The 19,449-nt window shown below is 47.5% G+C and overlaps 1 protein-coding gene across 1 annotated transcript in view; it reads left to right on the top strand.

Annotated features, from left to right (window-relative positions):
* LOC119402470 (probable cytochrome P450 301a1, mitochondrial) overlaps window positions 1-19,449 on the top strand; it is a 274,119-nt gene that overhangs the window by 130,620 nt on the left and 124,050 nt on the right. The window contains exon 7 of the mRNA XM_037669626.1: window positions 9,293-9,371. Within this exon, the coding sequence (XP_037525554.1) occupies window positions 9,293-9,371 (79 nt within the window). The remainder of the gene's footprint in view (window positions 1-9,292; window positions 9,372-19,449) is intronic.

A 19,449-nucleotide genomic window follows, 5' to 3' on the forward strand; every position in this document is an offset into this window, starting at 1 on the left:
GCGCCTCTCTGGCGGGACCAATGAGAACTAGTCTACACGGCGGCGACAACGGACAAGACGCGAGCATAAGGAGCAAGCTCCTAAAATTCTAAGCACGGGGTGCCAACGTTTCGACAAGTGAGCTCGTCTTCAAGGCTAGGCACATGTATGAGCGGATAAGCTTCCACCTTTTCTTTACCTAACAAAACTGAAAATTGGGCTAGATGGTGGGGATTCATTGTGGGCGAAGCGCAAAAAACATAGACGGAAAAGAGGAGAACGACACAAGACAGGCGCTAAACTTCAACTGGCTTTTAATCACAGAAATCACACGCAAGAAAACTAACAAACAAAGCAACCACGGCAAAACACAGCCTGATAACAAAAGAACGAACACCACATCCAACAGTGAACATGCGAGGAACGTGCACCACATGGGTGACGTGTCCCTTTGCAAACAACCTTGCTGCACCACGCGCATGCCTACCCCTTTTCCAACAAGTGTATTTCATTATGTGATAGTGCCACAGACGACTGGCTGATGCATGAATTTCCATGTTTATTTATCTGGTAGGCCTCCACCACTTCACGTGCCCTCTGGTTTTTATGACGAAAGATCACGGAAGTTTCACCGAAGACCGGTGCGCAGCCGCAACTTTTGCAGTGCATGGCCAGATGAGAATACGGTGCACCCTTCAGTGAGCTATGATGCTCACGTAATCTTACATTTAGGCACCTGCCAGTTTGGCCTACGTATGCCTTCCCACAACTGGTGGGCAAGCGGTATACTACTCCGCACTCGCAAGGCAGAAATTTCATTTTGTGCTTCACATTACATGTGGCTCTCTTGGATGAATCGCCTTCTGCCGTTTTTGGATTATACCGCCATTGCATGAACACAACACAGAGGCGGCCTTGAATGAAGAAATATTAGTGACCACGCTCGTCATCGTGCACCTTACATGAGTAGGGCCGTGCGTGTGCGTCATTATTCGCTTGCTTATCTTGGCGATATTTTTGTAGTTTTTGCGACGACAACCTCTGGCACATTATTTATGTCTAGTTGTTGCGTGTTTTCTCTGCTTAAGTATCCATTATGAGTGAAAGAACGTGAGTTTGGGCATGTTGGTAATCCACCCTAACAGCTATAGCGCACCGAAGGGACAGGAACACACAGAAATGAACTGCACTAGAAGAGAAACTTGGGCTAGTTGGTGATTCAACATTGTGAAGGAAAAAACAGCGCTACAGATGGACGAGGACTAAAGTAGAAAACACGACACAGGCGCTGAACTCGCAACTGAACTTTATTGGAAAACACACGCAAACATATATACAGCAGCTGACTCGGTCACATGACCCCCCATATCGTCTGCGCAGCAGAGCAAACCAGATCAACAAACTAACAACTCATGACGAATCTATACATTTGTAAGAACATCCGATAAAAAGAAGAACAACCCATCTATATAAAAACCTGCATAGCATTCCACAGAAAAAAAAAACGCTAATAACGCGGCAGCATTGAATCCAGGTATTTAACTTCTTTCTCACCAAGGACAATCAACGGTTTGCTCACGCACCCTTCCCTTTCAATGTAAAATGCTTCCATCACCTCCCTAGTGCACTTGTCCCGATGGCCAAACAAACACGTGGTTTCCTGCCCCATGGGCTGGCAGCCACACTCTCTACAGTGAGCCGGCAAATGTAAACCTCCGGAAGCCGTTAACGCTGATAGGTGTTACTTTAGTCTAACATTAACGCACCGTCCGGATTGTCCTATATACACCCTCCCGCATGATAATGGCAACCTATAAACAACACAAGACTTACAATGAACATATCTATTCTTCTTCCTGTCCGGACAGAAAGTATACATGTTTTGCTCACCCCCGAAGTTCTTGCATGCAAGCGGGGGCAAATCGAGGACATCTTGTTGGGAGCAGACATTACAACACGCACCCCATACCTACTCACCGCATTCTTCAATGCACGAGAAAACTTATGCACGTAGGGGACCACAACCGGTCTCTTTTCATTACGCAGGCTTTCTTTTTTCCTACGTGTGTGATTCCCTCCTTTGACCCACTTGATTAGATTTTGGCAGCTTCTTAAGATTTCCGCATCAGGGTAGCCCGCCGACTTAAGCCTTTCAACTTGGCTCATGAAACTTTCTTTTAACACATGCGCGCACATTTTCTGGAGCGCAGCTCGCAACGCAGCATAAATAATGCCGGACTTAACTATCTTGGAATGACCTGAGGTAAACGGCAAGATACCCTTTATGGATCGGGGCTTGTAGAGCCAACACAAACGTTCCTCATGAAAACGCAGTCTGATATCGAGGAACTGAAGCACTCTTTTTTCTGGCAATTCGAAGCTGAACTTCAACACATGGCCAGAATCCTTAAACAGGGATAAGATATCTGCAGTCTTGCACTCTAAGAAAAAAAAAAAGAGTATGCGTGACTCTTTTCGGAGAGTTCTGACTTGCCACGTATAGGACTCTCTTTAAATAGTCACGGTGACTCTCTTGGTGGGCCAGGGTCGGATCGCTCTAGGAGAGTCCCCTGACCCTCTAGGAAGAGTGCAAAGACTCTCATCGGGAGGATCACGTTACCACTCAGGGAGTCAGACGACTCTTGCCGGTAACGCTCCTAGGGGAGTCAAGGGACCCACACAGAAGCATCAAGCGACTCCACAAGTATTTTAAGCTACTCATTTGATCCTTGCTCTACTTTTGCGCAATAGTGGAGTATTCATTTTAAGCAAGTCGAATAATACCTGCCGTTCTGCCCAGCGACTGTAAAAAAAGAGTAGTTCAATTTTAGCATTATTTTAATAAAACTCGTCAAAACAACACATATTTTCCAACAAAGTTATATAGAAAGCGCGAAAAGATGGTCTGTGATTTCCAATTAAGAAGTTTGGGTATTCCTCATTTACATGCTTCTATGAGTATAGCCAACTAAAATGTGTGACTGTGATGTGCACAGTGTCATATGGTGCTAAATGAACAGCAGAAATCGCCATCATGTTTCCATATTTATTCCTTGTGATTAAGAATAAATAAAAAAGTGGTGACGGCTTGAGGCATCAGACTAGTGGCTTGCTAGGTTGTCGCTCCTGTCCAGCGTGAGCACCATGAAAAACGGTATCTGAAAAGCAGAACGTGATATTATGATGAGAAAATGAAATTGCAGTAAGAGTTTGCAAAACCTACACAATAAGTGGTTCACACAGACATAAAAAAGGCTAACAACAAAACAACAAAGCACATCCTCCGGCAGCCAGGGGCATGCCGTGAGCGATTATTGACCGCACGTTTTACAAACGTAACCCATCCTTAAATACTCAGATAAACAGATGCGAGTACTAGGGCCCGAACGACACCCAGCGCGTGGGTACGCCGTCTACGTCGAGATCAGACATGTCATATGCTAGAATTAGCGCACATAACTCCCACAATCACGTACACTCACTCGATTCTGTTATAGCGCCCAACGTCATCGCAGTGTATGCAAACCACGAAAACAGCAAACAGAAACGAGGGAAAAGAGTGCACGACGGCGGCCGCAACAACGCGCGCCGTCGAAAGTATAGAGCTTTTTTCACTTTACCGGCGAGGCGTGTCCAACTTGAATGACTACCGCGTACATTCTAGAAGCCACCGTACTATATCTGCACCTCAAACTACCGTCTTTAAGCCAACAAAAACCATTACATATAGTGCGTCTGAGCGTTCTGTACACAGGCTTTTTTTTTTCGCGTTCCCACGCGTGGAAGCACGCTGCACACTCAAGGTCGATGGAAATGTTATTATGAAGTAGACTAAAGTGCATCTCAAAACGACACCTTGCACCTTCAGTAGTGCAGACACGACGTGCGATCAGCAAGAAATGACCCTCGATTATTGTTTGCATCGCTCACTTTATGGGAGCTTGTACAGCAACGCGCATAACGGTGGCGACTCGTTAACTGACAGCTTTAGTTGGGCATCCGCAACAGGCCCGCGGATACAGGCTACTGTTGGAAATGGCGGGCAGATTCCGCAGAGCTGCTGCAGACGCCCAGCTAAAGCTGTATAATTAGTACCTACGAAAGCAGTACACTCACCGTTTACTGGCGCCCGTTGTCGGTGTCTGCAGCTCCATGAATATTCCGCCCTCCAAGCGTCACTTCGTGCACGGAGCTGGCTTCAATACCACCGAAGACGTGCAACCAACTCATCCACGCAACGCATTCCAATAGACCAGGAGACTGAGACGCCTGAGACATGGGTGTTCTCTGACTGAGAGAGGAGAGCGGCGCGCCACCCCGGCGCCAACCCCGTCTGCGTCGCCGAGCAAGGCGCCACAACGGCGCCAAAGGGCGAGCGTGCGATATGTATGGCGCATACGGCGGCTCTTCCGTATTCGCAATGCCCACGAACTATAGGTGGCGCGCCGTGCTTTTCAAGATGGCGCCAGGAGGAGGGTCAACCCGTTTGTTAGCATAGGAACAGATAGTACGTGCGGACGTACGGCCCGTGCCACTTTCACCGGATGAAGTCTTGAGCTGTGCTGAATTGGATATGAGACTAAACTACTTTCCCAAACCATGGAAAGTGCTAAGTACTCGCCACCTAATTATTTGCTGTGGTCTGAAAGGTTATATTTCAGCTCCGTTACCGTGCATAACGATGCTTTGCGAAATCCTGTGCGTGCTACATAAAACTGCATGAACTAAAATTGACGTATGAGCAGAACGGCACTCCGAGGTAGTACGTACCGAGCTTGCCCGACGGATTCCATTCAGTAGCGCAATTGTGTCACAGCCATGCTGAGACTCTAGCCGTGTGCAATTCACTTCACTCGCATGTTGCAGGCTCGATCAGCACGATCGAAACACGAATATCGAAAAGAATGCACACGTATCCTTTTCGCAACGTCGAAGAAGTTATCCGAGAGGCGTGGATTGCGGCTTTGACTGCACGTTCCAGCGCTCTAACCATTTCGCTTATCTGGTCGAGCTCGAGCGTGTTCGCGGCATGCGGCGCTCCATAATATCCACAATAATTGATACGTGCAATGCACAAGAGGAACTATGCTTTTATTTTGATCTCGCTCAAGGATATTATACATTGAATACAATCAAAGTGACTTACGAGCGTGAAAGAACATTAACGCACGAGGGGACGTGAAGTGGGACTCGCTCCTCGTGAGTTAGCAGCTGATCGTTCGTCGCTGTCACTCTCGGTGCCTTCACAGTCTTCTACGTCCAGTGAAAATCCTCGTCGTCAAGATGGTTTCTTTCAACATCACTGCTGAAAGCAATCTGAAGAATTTCCTCCGCCGAACAACTTCGACCACTCCGCGTCACCACGTTTACAATTACAGGGACGTCTGGGCGCGGAGAACATTTCGCTGATTTCGCTCTCAGATCGGTCAACGAGCAAATCGCTTGCAGTGTGCTGCCACCTATCAACAAACGTACAAAAACAAGCGGCGCAGCGCTGGCTATGAAACCAACACACTGGCGAAGGACGGCGTGGAAAGCGTTCGCTCCACGAAAGGCGTGGAGCAGACGCGTCCTCGAATGATTGAAACGTCGCTCGCACGATTAGTAACAGCGCTTTGCTGACAAAGGATAGAGGCATATTTTAATGTATCGAAAACTTGAGATCGCTCAGTTTTACAAGAGCACATCGCGAGCCGGCGCGACCCCCCGCGTACTGTGTTATGGGAATCATGCACTACAAGAAACACTGACCAATGCTACGTACAAGTAAAACAGGGTGAGTTTCAACTGAATATGTCAGACGATAACATTTAACTAACCTACGTGCAACAGAAAGCCTTGCGAAGCTGATAGTATGCGTACGCTGTGGGCTAGCATTGAAAGCGCGAGTCGCCACGTATTTTCACGAAAACTTCGCGCCTCGCAAGAACGAATCAGATTTCTCGTGTCACGGAGGGCCCAGTTTGTTCACTGATGCAGGGAACATGCCAACGCGTTAACACTCATGAGGTTAGCACAGCCGAACAAGGGAGCGACTGCGTAGTGCTGCCATTTTGTCGTCTACTAACCCTCCTCGAGAGGACGCTCCTGAATTCCGCTTGGCGGCGCGACAGTCTATGGGCATTGCGAATACCGAAGCCAATCGAAACGCGCTTCAGGAGGGTCCAGTGACTCCTTCCCAAATGCGAACTCTTTTTTTCTGCCTGTACCTTCCAAAAGGAGTCAGATGGACACCCGAAGGGAGTCACGGTTCCATGACCCTCTTTTGACTCTCTTTTTTCTTAGAGTGTGCTGGGCTGATTGTCGGTTTTACTGATGTTCAAAAAATCATCGACATAGCCGAAAACACGGCAGGTCAGGTCCCGTACCTTCTCGGCGAAGGACCTGTCAACTTGCCCCCCAAAAATATGACTTAAAACCGGTGCCACCTTCGAACCAATACAAACCCCCAATTTTTGGACAAATATTATCCCTTTCCATTCCACAAACATAGACCACAGGTAAAACGCCAACAATTCTAGAAAGCTTTCCAAGAAAATGCCACGGATTGAAGAATGCGGCGAGTAGGTATGGGGTGCGTGTTGTAATGTCTGCTCCCAACAAGATGTCCTCGATTTGCCCCCGCTTGCATTCAAGAACTCCGGTGGTGAGCAAAACATGTACTTTCTGTCCGGACAGGAAGAATAGATATGTTCATTGTAAGTCTTGTGTTGTTTATAGGTTGCCATTATCATGCGGGAGGGTGTATATAGGACAATCCGGGCGGTGCGTTAATGTTACTTCTTTCTCACCAAGGGCAACCAACGGTTTGCTCGCGCACCCTTCCCTTTCAATGTAAAATGCTTCCGTCACCTCCCTAGTGCACTTGTCCCGATAGCCAAACAAACACGTGGTTTCCTGCGCCATGGGCTGGCAGCCACACTCATCGTTAACGGCTTCCGGAGGTTTACATTTGCCGACTCACTGTAGAGTGTGGCTGCCAGCCCAGGGCGCAGGAAACCACGTGTCTGTTTGGCCATTGGGACAAGTGCACTAGGGAGGTGATATAAGCATTTCACATTGAAAGGGAAGGGGAAGGGTGCGTGAGCAAACCGTCGGTTGCCCTTGGTGAGAAAGAAGTTAGATACCTGGATTCAACGCAGCCGCGTTAATAGCGTTTATTTATTTTAAATGCGAAGCATTTCTTAGCGAACCTCTGGCACTTTGAGCGTTTCTATCTACGTATCTATCTATCTATCTATCTATCTATCTATCTATCTATCTATCTATCTAGCCGCCTACGTCTGGGCGCTCTCATGATCGGCTCCTTAACTTGGTGTAGACCAAAATTGGCATGGGAGGGCAAGAAGACTTGACGAATATGACTGTCGGGTCTTCACATGAATAACGCGAAGATCCTGTCGCGTACATCGTCAAACCCTCTCCTCCAGACCCGTGCGGCACATACCCGTTTACCAGGGGCCGCGGTGTACGGGTATGCGCCACAGGTGATTGACAGTTTATATCTACCCAGGAACGGCGAGAACAGACATTGGTAACTTAAATAGAAGAGCGTGAAGAAAAACCGACATCGGCAGCGTTGACCCGACGAACGGAAAGAATGAAAATTAGGACCGCAGCAGGAATCGAACCCAAGCATTCTGCGTGGCAATCAGGTATTCTACCACAGAGCCACGACATGTACATAAACTGGTTTGGAAAAAACAGCCTATGGAGGCGTAATATCGGTGTAACGTCAATTGTGGTTATGGTGCTGGCTATCTAATTTTGGAACAAAGCAATAAACACTACATCATACTCCTACGATACAGGCGTCATATCAGATTAACGTCTGTGGTTCCGGTGTTGGCTCCGGTTTTATAGCAGTCTAATAAACATTACATTTGTATTCCTATGATTCAGCAAGCTATATTGATGCATTGCACGACCTCGGAGGAATACATTAACGAAAGTTACGTATGATATTAGACCGCCAGAACGCCGCAGTGTATTCTTCATTTCTTAAGAGGCTGGGCGATGGCCTCATGCTGACCGAGGATGATACCAGGTTTACTGACAGCCGCTTTGTAGACTAGGCTACGTGGGCCACATAGGCCCAGGTAGTCTACGAATACGACAAGCGCCATCCATTTATGTTGGTCTACCTAGCACTATCCAGGCCTACCAGCCTGAACGGCCTATACCTCACCAACGCGAAGGGTGACTTCAGGTTCCGACATGTCGCCGGCTCTATCGACAGACAATTTGTTGACGAAATGACGGAGGCATCCACGATTTCCAACAGGTGCACAATACGTCATACTTCACTACACATGGACCCTTCGTCACCGCGATCACGACCGGATCCAGTTACAAGTCATGACGAGCTGTTGGTGCTCACTGACCACGGTGATGATGACCTTGTTCAAGAACTGTCAGGAACTTCTTCCACACATGCACACGGGTTCGTGAGACGTGCTTACGTTCTCCATCACAAGGACAAACACTACATATCAGGTTACTGCTCCTGGTGTTGGTAAACCCATGTTGCCGTACGCAGCGTTACCCAACTGTAAACAACTGGTTATATAACACATATGCTGCTCTTCGACGTATATGTGTGCGTATAAAATTTATGCAAATCCTTAGCGTCACTTTGTAACGTTTCGCTCAGAAAAAATTACGCCACAGTCAGTTCCGCCGCATGCTTCGCATACATCGACTCTCACGGTGCGTGGGATCTGCCGAATTTTTTTTTTGTGGAATGCTATGCAGGTTTTTATAGATGGGTAGTTCTTCCTTTTATCGGATGTTCTTACAAATGTATAGATTTGTCATGAGTTCTTAGTTGTGTTGATCTGGTTTGCTCTGCTGCGCAGACGATATGGGGGGTCATGTGACCGAGTCAGCTGCTGTATATATGTGTGCGTGTGTTTTCCAATAAAGTTCAGTTGCGAGTTCAGCGCCTGTGTCGTGTTTTCTTCCTTAGTCCTCGTCCATTTGTAACGCTGTTTTTTCCTCCACAAAGAAATGAGTTTGCTAAATCTTCATAATGAAACGGCAGCGCAACCACGCACGGACCGAAGAAAGAAGGAACACGGGACACAGCGCTAAATCTACATAATACTGCCAATATGTCGAATATATTGAATCACGTTGCGGATCGCTGAGTACCTGTCTGATTTCAGAAACGTTGAAGCTTTGCCGCTGGAACGAATATATTTTCGCAGTCGTGGGCTAATGAAATGATGTGCTCGCGGTTTTTCAACATGAACGCGGCGTAAAATGGCGTAACAAAGAACGCTACATTTGTGTGAACGACTCTCTTCTTCAGGCTCTACCCTATTGTCCCCGGAGTTCACCGCAAATTGGATCATGACGTTGTGATGTCTGGCTACCTTATACCAAGAAACGTGAGAGCAAAGCTAATTTCACCTTGGGCTACGAAAATATCTCGACTAGCACGCTTCTCATATCATCAGTCTAACCTAAAAGCCACTGTCATCTGCTTCAGATACCAAAACGTTTAGCAAGGTGGTTTGATTTTAATTTAACTTATTTATTCGAAATGCTTGAAACGCTAGGAAAGGCGAAAAAGGAAAACAGAAGTAGAGTCGCGTGAAAGTGAGTTTAGTGTGAGCCAAAAATATGTTCACTTTTATTAGAGAAGGTGGCTAGGTGCGCAGTTAGGTGCGAAGTTAGATGCACAATAACCAATAACCAGAAAAGTTGCACGTTTAGCCAATAATGCACTAAACCCACACCGTTACGCACTGCGTTAAATAGCAGACGTAGGCTGACAAAACACAGCGTGCCTTGTTGATAAAAAAAGACACCATTAGATTCCATGTCAAGTCATTCTTGCTTTTTCAGAAAATATACATATCGCACAGCTCTGACCCACACATACAGGTGTTGCAATGCGAAGGAAAATAAGCGCCAACCTCAGTTTTCATCGAAAGCTCGTGTTCCCTTTGCCTGTCATTGATATAGCGGCCCACCGTCGATGTGGAGGCCGCTTACTTTGGAGCTTTGCAATGCTGACATGAGCGCCAGAAGACCGCTTCCTGGACAGTGGAAAGAAGGCTTGAGAGACGCCAAGTACACTCATCTGGAGACCTAAAATCGTCTAGCAAAAGAGCTTCCTATGCTAGAAGCTTTATAAGTGGGCGCACTGCGCATTACTATCTGCGTATACTGCTTACACAAAAGGTGAGAACGTTGCTAAACTTGAGCTTGGCAAGCTTTCGCACATAGCGGTAGAGCAAGCAATGAACCACATACAGCTGGAATGTACTTTGTTGCCCTAAAAGCTGGAGTCAACGACGCTGGAATGAATGCGTACTTCAGAAACAATAGCGCATCAACGAACATGGGACAAGAAGCAGAGAGAAGAAGCGCTTACTTTCAACTAAGCTTTTATTGCAGATCTATTTATAAACACACATTTGAAACTGCAATAATGTAAATGAACACGTGTCGTCTAAGCCAAACAATCAAGCTCTTTCTTAGAAAAAAATCACAGCATATCCACGGAGTGAATGATGATGAGTGGGCGAAGCTGCGGAGGTTCATCGGTAAACCGTGAATCTTCCGTGAATTCTGCCCAGTACATCATCACCGACGTGAGATCGGGCGCGTTTATACTAAAGGTTCGATGAGAGTTATGACGACTTGCAGCTCACTTTAATTTTACATGTACGCTGTGAATTTTCATTGTTTAATCACGCACAGGAGAAATCGCACACACGCACTACCTTGGAGGTCAAAATCCAGTGCCTATTCGCCGCGCTAGTGTGGATAGACGGTTGTCGGCGTGTATACACACGTGCACAACAGCGCTTCGTTGTGAGCGATGTGACCCGATTTCCGGCAAACAAAATGCGTTGACTGCAGCTTTGTGGTAATATGTGCGCTCTTCATTCCCGAATAATGCACGAAGCGCACCGAACGTTACAATTACTTGTGAGAGAAGCGCATTCTGCCAACGAACGGGTTGCTCGCCTTCGGCGGCAGTCGGCGTTTTCGCAATGGGTGACGTTTTCTTGTTGTTTTATTTGTACATGTTTAGCTTGTGTTCCGCCTACTACGCACTGCTGAATCGCGCGACTGAATTAACTATTTACTTCTTGTTCATTTGGATGCCCCTCAACAAAGAGAAAGCCCGTATTCCTGCGCGATGAGTTGAAATAGCACTTTGTGCACTGCGTGCCCAAATATTCATTCGCATTTCTCATTCAGTTCTCCGTGAAATGTAGGACAGTTTATAGGTTTACTGAGGAAAGCTACGTTGCTGACATCGCTTTAGCGCTACGGAGACGTTTAACACGCACACGCTTTTTTTTATTCCAGTAACAGTAACTTGCACGACAGTAATGGAACAAAGGTCCGGTTATTTCACGCGACCAAAGTACGCTTTTTCATACGAATAATGGCCGCTGCCTTCTGCCAATCTAAACAACGCAACACAAACGCTCAAGATAATGTAAAAAAAAAAAGATGTGGCTTCGCGTGAAATTACTACAACATAAATGTAAACTACGCCGTTTGGATTAATTTTGACCATCAGCGCTCTTTAACGCGCACCTTAATCTAAGTACACGGGTGTTTTTGTGTAAATTTCGCCACAAGTTAAAACTGCGCAAGGGAACTCAGTTTTGCGATTTCCGTGTCATTTCACTTTCTGTTCATTTTAGGGGACAATTTAAGTGCCGATGTGTCAGACGTGACTTAACAGAAATATTTCTCTCTAGTGAAACCAGGACCGTACACAACTAAAGCTCGTCGCGTAACGTATAAACAACACCTAACCACAACGCTCAAGTATATGCGTGCCTTTTTTTTTACCACCGCGCCAGGCTATATTCACATGAGATTTAATACTTCTCATCTTTAGGGCAACGCCAAGTGCACTTTGCAATCCGCTTGAACCACAGAGCGGCACCTACACTGATATGACTCTCGTGAACGGAGGGTACGACGACCGCACACAGCACTCTCGATAAGTGCACTCTCTGATCTTATTACAGTACATATACAGCTGATCAATGCCGAATGCTTCTTTACACCGTGTTAGGCATACGTACGAGCGGTTAAAGTTGCACTAACGCAACAAAACAAACCGCCTTTTGAGGATCTGCATGACGTACGCGCACATGCAAACACAACGGGGCTAGCAGACGACGCACGGAGCAATCCACACTAGGCGCGGTTCAGCCAGAAGCCGCTAGGTGGCGACTCCGCTCGATCTCGCGGCCAATATATACGGGGTGGTCAGTGAACGGTTGTGCAGCGCGAGCGGTCGGTTCTTTCAATCACGACGCTGCCGCGACGCTGCCTCGCGACGCTGCCTGCGTCGGCGCCGCTGCGCCGCGAGGCAAGATAGGGGGGGGGGGCGTAGGAGAGGAGAAAGAGGGGGAAGCGTAGGAGAGGAGAGGGCGATGCATATCACGCACTGTCGCAGCGCATTGTCTTTAGGGAGCCTTCATGTGTGCACGCCCCCTCCGTTTTTACGACTGGTTATGGGAGAGGGGGAGGGGAGAGGAGATTGAGAATGGTGAGGGGGAGTGGAGAGGAGGTGGGTGGAGAGGATATGCGCTGCGCAGTAAGGGTGGTCACGCCGCACACCACCACCACTACCGGACAGATACTGCCGTTTACTGCCGGCTGCCGGGAGATACGCCGGACAACGGAGACGTGACAAGGTTAGACTAAGAGGAGCTACGCCCCTAAAAGAATAGACGGCATGCTAACAAATTGGTTTCCTGCCCTAGTTCTCTCTGACGCCTCTACAGTTTCTCTAGTTGTCTTGTTGCCATGGCGATACAGAACAACTGTCTGAATAAAAAAATTGGCGCAGCCTACACTAAGCCGCGTAACGCTAGAAACAGCGAAACTGGATGATTCTGAAAACTCATCTGGTTGCTTCTAGGTTGTTTCTAGGCCTCAGCTAGGAGATGCAGGTTCTAGATTGCTTCTGGGTTGTTGCTAGTCGTTAACTAGGTGATGCTAAGTTGTTACCTACGTTGATTCTCAGCGCAGAGAGGTTCGATTTAAACCACAGTCACAGACACGACATGGTTGTCCAAACTGTAGAGACAGGAACTCGCGCTGAAGCTAAGCATTCGCACCTCTCATAGATCTACTGGCACGTCGTCGTTGGCGTAGGCCTTCCATCGCTTCGGGGCCTTCTCGCAGCCACTGTTGCTTTTCCCGTTCCCTAATATTCTCTCGTTGCACATACTCGGGGTATGCGGCTCGCCGCCATCCCTTCGCAGTCATTTGTTGAGCTAACTGTTGCCTTCTTCATTTTTAGCGGACCAGTGGTGAGTAGTGGGACTTGCCCAGTTTCTGTGGCACATACCCGTTTATGACGATGATAGTTTTCTGGATCGACTCACTAGGAACAATTTCCCATACAGATTCGCTGTTAAAAGGGGAAGGCACTGTCACTTCGCGTCACATTTCTTACAATGGGCAGCAAGTTTTCTACCTATGGCAGTATCCCTGATTTTATTGTTGTGCTAGAGCAGACCCATGCTGAGGCAGCTGCCGGTCTGGCCTACGTAATGCCTTCCACATGAAAGAGGAATTTTGTAAACTAGGCTTCTTGTGGAGGGGACTTAAGCATTTTTGTGTCTGATAGAACAAACAGGGTTCCACTCCCTCGTCGGACAGCTCAACTTACACAAACTCAAAAGCTTATTTGGCGCTGTAAAGACAACCTTGACACCCGACCGCTGCCCAACCTTCTTTAAATTGCGAGAAAATTTGTGAAGTATATAGGGTTTTACGGTCACCTTCTCTTTGTCTCTTTCAAATGTGAAGCATTTCTTAGCGAACCTTTGGCACTTTGAGCGTTTCTATCTATCTATCTATCTATCTATCTATCTATCTATCTATCTATCTATCTATCTATCTATCTATCTATCTATCTATCTATCTATCTATCTATCTATCTATCTATCTATCTATCTATCTATCTATCTATCTATCTATCTATCTATCTATCTATCTATCTATCTATCTATCTATCTATCTATCCATCCGCCTACGTCTGGTTGCTGTGATGATCGCCTCCTTGGTATAGACCATAATGGGCATGGGAGGGTAAGAGGATTTGACGAATATGACAGTCGGGTCATGACATGAATAACTCGAAAATCCTGCCGCGTACGTCGTCAAACCCTTTCCTCGAGACACGTATGGCACATACTCGTTTACCACGGGCGTCGGTGTACGAGTATGCGCCACAAGTGATTGACATTTAATATCTACTCATAAACGGCGAGAACAGACATCATCATCATCATCATCATCAGCCTGTCTACGCCCACTGCAGGGCAAAGGCCTCTCCCATGTTCCGCCAATCAACCCGGTCCTGTGCTTTCTGCTGCCACGTAATACCTGCAAACTTCTTAATCTCATCTACCCACCTGATTTTCTGTCTCCCCCTCACGCGTTTGCCATCTCTTGGAATCCAGTCAGTTACCCTTAATGACCACCGGTTATCCTGCCGACGTGCTACGTGCCCGGCCCATATCCATTTCTTCTTCTTGATTTCAACTATGATGTCATTAACCCCCGTTTGTTCCCTGACCCACTCTGCTCTCTTCCTGTCTCTTAAGGTTACACCTATCATTTTCCTTTCCATCGCTCGCTGCGTCGTCCTCAATTTAAGTTGAACCCTCTTTGTAAGTCTCCAGGTTTCTGCTCCGTAGGTAAGTACCGGTAAGATGCAGCTGTTATATACCTTCCTCTTGAGGGATAGTGGTAGATTACCATTCATGATTTGATAATGCTTGCGGAATGAGCCCCAACCCATCCTTATTCTTCTAGTTATTTCACTCTCATGGTTCGGCTCCGCGGTTACTACCTGTCCTAAGTAGACGTACTCCTTTACAACTTCCAGTGTCTCGCCACCTATCGCAAAGCGCTGTTCTCTACCAAGATTGTTCCACATTACTTTAGTTTTATGCATATTAATTTTCAGACCTACTCTTCTACTTTCCGTATCCAGTTCAGTAATCATGAGCTGCAATTCGTCTCCCGCGTTACTCATCAATGCAATGTCATCAGACATTGGTAATTTAAATGCGAGAGCGTTAAGAAAAACCGACATCGGCAGCGTTGACCCGACGAATGGAAAGAATAGAAATTAGGACCCCAGCAGGAATCGAACCCAAGCAGTCTGCGTAAAATTCAGGTATTCTACGACAGAGCCACGCCAGGTCTATAAACTGGTTTGTAAAAACAGCCTATGCTGGCGCAATGTCCATGCAACGTCAATTGTGGTTGTGAGGTTGGCTATCTAATTTTGCAAAAAAGCAATAAACACTACATATGTACACCTACGATACAGGCGTCATGTCAGATTAACGTCTGTGGTTCCAGTGCTGCCTCCGCTTTTATAGCAGTGTAATGAACATTACATTTGTATTCCTATGATTCAGCAAGCTATATGGAAGCATTGCTCCCGGGGGAATTCATTAAAGAAAGTTACGTATGATATTCACATGTGTACACCATAAAGTTCAGTTAGTTTAGATAATACTGATGTATGTACTCTAAAGGCCCAACCGCATGCACGCGACTTTCGAGCAGCGGCGACGAGGGACAGCGACAAACGGGCTCCATGGCACTGTCGCGTCGCGACGGGAGCACCCACATGTTCGCGACAAAGTGTCACTGTTGTTCGATTGAAAACTATTGCCTGCACGCAGGTAAATTGCGAAAAAGAATTACAAAGTAGATGAATGACAGCATGACAAATTTATTATTGTCTTGTGTGAGACAAGGAAGCCATAAAAGCGTTTCGTGACTCTCTTTTTTCGGAATCTTATGTTTAATCGCGACAGTAGTATCTGCTGTGATCTCGAGGGGGCGCCCGGAAGCGTACGCTACTAGAGTCACTGTATATGCTACCTTTAGGTAGCAGAGTTGCGCATAGGTCCGGCTAGCAACCACAACTATGCGGTGAAGTCGCACTTCGTTTTTGCAGGCGGCATGCCTACCGTGCCGCCGATTAACCTGTCTGGCGTGTCGAAGACCGGCGATAAACATTGGCTGTCAATGGCGAGTGTTAGTTCAATTCGCTGCAGCGGCGGCGTCGAGAAATAAAAAAAATGGCCCAAACGGCAGCTTCTCCGCAATGCATGGTTGCTAGCGGCGTTGGAAGACAGATGCGCAACTCTGCTACCTAAAGGTAGCATATACAGTAACTCTATACGCTACCTAGGCTAATACGTCGCATTCTGCAAACTGCGTTATGTTAAGGCCGAACCATATAGAGCGTTTTTGCCGGCGTTTTCCCGGCGTTTCGTACGCCGGCGTCCCTCGACGTCGACGCTACCGGTGACGGTGGCCGAAACGTCCACCTCTGGACGGTCCAGACATCACGGGCGGCAGCGTCGACGCCGGAAGCAGTTCGATGGACGCAGAACCAATCAGCGTGCGGCTGGCAGCGACTTCCGCTACGTAACGGCGTCGTCGCTGCTGCCAAAATGGCTGCCGCCCGCCTCGAATCTAATAAGTCGTCGCCGTGCGCTGTGTGGCATTTAAGTTCTCAACTGATGCTTGTATTTGACTTGGTTTGTTCTCTAGAAGCTTCGACAGCAAAGCGCTCGTGATATCTTCGAACTCTTTCCGAGAGCCGTACTCAAGTTCATCGGTAGGCTTAGCAGGAATGAGTGTATTGGCCGAATACGTGGCCTCAAAGATGTGCAGCAGCCTCAAGCTCAGAGGCCATATATTACGAGTTTGTGGTTCTTCTTAACGCCAATAGCTGGCGCTACAAGTCCAATAAAAAAAAAGACTTTTCGGCGGCACTGTGACTCGTTTTTTGCACCACAGAACTGCAAATGAGACATAAAAGCTATAATCAGGAATATATCTTGTTGGTCCATTGACGGAAACTGTACACTGCTTTACGAGGTGTCAGGTTCATTCCCTCTGGTCACACTGTGCGACGCTGAGTTAACGCTCCTCATATGGTTTGCCGCCCTCTCTGACGACGTTGATGCGACGACGCCGAGGGACGCAACGTCAAAAAACGCCGGCCAAAACGCTCTATATGGTTCGGCCTTTAGGGTTAGTCCACGAGGCGCATCTCTACAACGTTTCCTTTTGCTGTCGTGCAACGTTTAAGAAAAGCAGCCGCACCTCACATTGCCGCCTCGCAAGGAGAAGGGCCACATCACACGACGACGATGTTGACATTGCAGCAAGCTAGGAACAATGCAGCAAGCTACCACCGATACATCAAAACGAACCGTCGGTGAAAATTATCGACAAAATACGGCCGCTGCCTCACTCTCCGCGCGAGATGGGCTTGTAAAGAAGGTAGTCTATAACTTGCATTCCTTGAAGTACGCGCCGATTAGAAGCATCAAGAGCAAATTGCAACCGAAGCGAGGGTAAGGGATGCTGCAATGTTGCCGGATATCGTCATGCTCACTTCCGGGCGACAAGGGATTTTTTCTGGTTTTCCAGAAACCTGGGACGCGACAAGCGACGGCGATGGATGGCCCTCCGCGAAAGCAAATCACGTCGCTCGAAAATCGCGTGCTTGCGGTTGGGCCTTAACGTGAGGGCTGACGCTGCGTCACACCCGAAGTTACCCTTTAAACACCAGTGTTGTCGACGTGCCTGGTAAGCCCACGATGTGCACACGGCTACTACACTTACAAAAAGACGTCGATCGACCTCGTAACACTTGGTTCAAAGCCATGAACTACAGCATAGAAGTACTCGCTGACTGCTACGCATGAAACAGATTCCCCCAGCGCGTGGGATCTGTAGATTTTTTTCTTTTGTTATTCTCACAACTCCGGCTCTCTGTTATTCACTCGAGCGGGAGGCAGAGTTCCTGTTTCGTTACAGACCTGTAACGACAACAGGACCAAGACTACGACATGCCTCATATAGCCCGCTGCCTCCAAACGTTACACTTGCTTTTGAAGGCTTTCATTCACGAACTGAATGCATGACTTGCAGAGAGCGTTTGACAAAAAAACGCCAGGCCTGCGCGGAAAGCGCAGCACAGTCACAGCGAAAGCTCGAAGAGCGGCATTTGTAGAGCCCGTTATAAACTCTCTTGTGCTTACTAATACAGCTACACTAGCAACGTACCCACTACGCCACAAATCATAATTTTTGTGAAGTTGGGAAGCGCCCACCACGACATTACTCGTCATTCTGCGGAGAAGCGAGGTACCATCTGTAAGGCATTATGTGCAGTTTCTCGATGCGATGAAGCGATGATGCGATGACGATGAAGAATTGTGACTGAGCCTTTTCTAATGGGTTGGAAGCTTTAAAGGACCCACTAGTTACGTAATTCGCATTGTGTGACGCCCGGTCGTTATTTCACTCTCCCACCACGCTCCCAGGTTCGAACCTTGTTCCATCCTGAAAATTTTTTCTTTCGTTTCTTTTTAATTTCGAGCGATAGTAGTTACGGACACCGGCGGCGGCGGTGGACAACTACGGCGCCAAAAACGGCCCTTGTGATCTCATAACAGCTTTCGCTGTAAGATAAAGCACAGTGTCTCTTTTACAGCCAAAGCTGTTATGAATTCACTTCAGCGGCCGTTTTTGGTGCCGTAGTTGTCCGCCGCCGCCGCCGGTGTCCGTAACCACTATCGCTCGAAATAAGAAAAAAAAATCGAAATAAGAAAAACAAAATTCCAGGATGGGACGAGGTTAGAACCTGCGCCCTCTGCGTGGGAGCCCAGAATTCAACCTCTGAGCCACGCCGGTGCTTGAAACTGCTTTGCGAAAAGGTCCTATACAGGCTTCATGTCGGGAAGGAAGCACAATAACATATGCAATATAGCGTGGTAAAAGAGTAAAATAAGCACCAAGCGTCGCACAACGCGAATTCTGTAACCAGGCGTCACACAATGCGAATTGCGCAACGAGTAGGTTGTTGAATGCTTGCAACCCATTACAAAGGGCTCTGCCATAATTCTTCATCGTCATCAGGTACAGCATCAACAAAGCGCATAATGCCTTACATGCGTTTAGCAGGTACCACGGCTCTCTGTAGAATGGCAAAAAATGGCATAGTGCCTGCTTCCCTACTTCTCAAAAATTACAATGATTTGTAGCGTAGTGGGTTCCTCGCAAGTGCATTTGTATTGGTTGCCAAAGAAGCCCATAAGCGCATGATCCATTTCCTCGGGGTCTCAGTAAAGTTCTTTGCCACCCCCTTTCTCCCACGTCAACGTATGTTATACAGCATGGCGGGAGAGCGAAATAGCGACCGGGCGTCACCCAATGCAGATTGCTACTGGTGGGCCGTTTAAAGCTTCCCACCCATTACAAAGGGCTGAGCCATAACTTCATCGTCATCGGTCGTCGCATCAACAAAGTGCACATAATGCCTTACAGACGTGTAGCTAGTGCCTCGCTTCTCCACAGAATGAAGAATATTCGCTTAGTAGGTGCTTGCCAACTTCAAAAAATTGTCATTTATGGCGTAGTGGGTAC

Source organism: Rhipicephalus sanguineus, chromosome 8 (assembly GCF_013339695.2).
Source record: "Rhipicephalus sanguineus isolate Rsan-2018 chromosome 8, BIME_Rsan_1.4, whole genome shotgun sequence".
Lineage (NCBI taxonomy): Eukaryota > Metazoa > Arthropoda > Arachnida > Ixodida > Ixodidae > Rhipicephalus > Rhipicephalus sanguineus.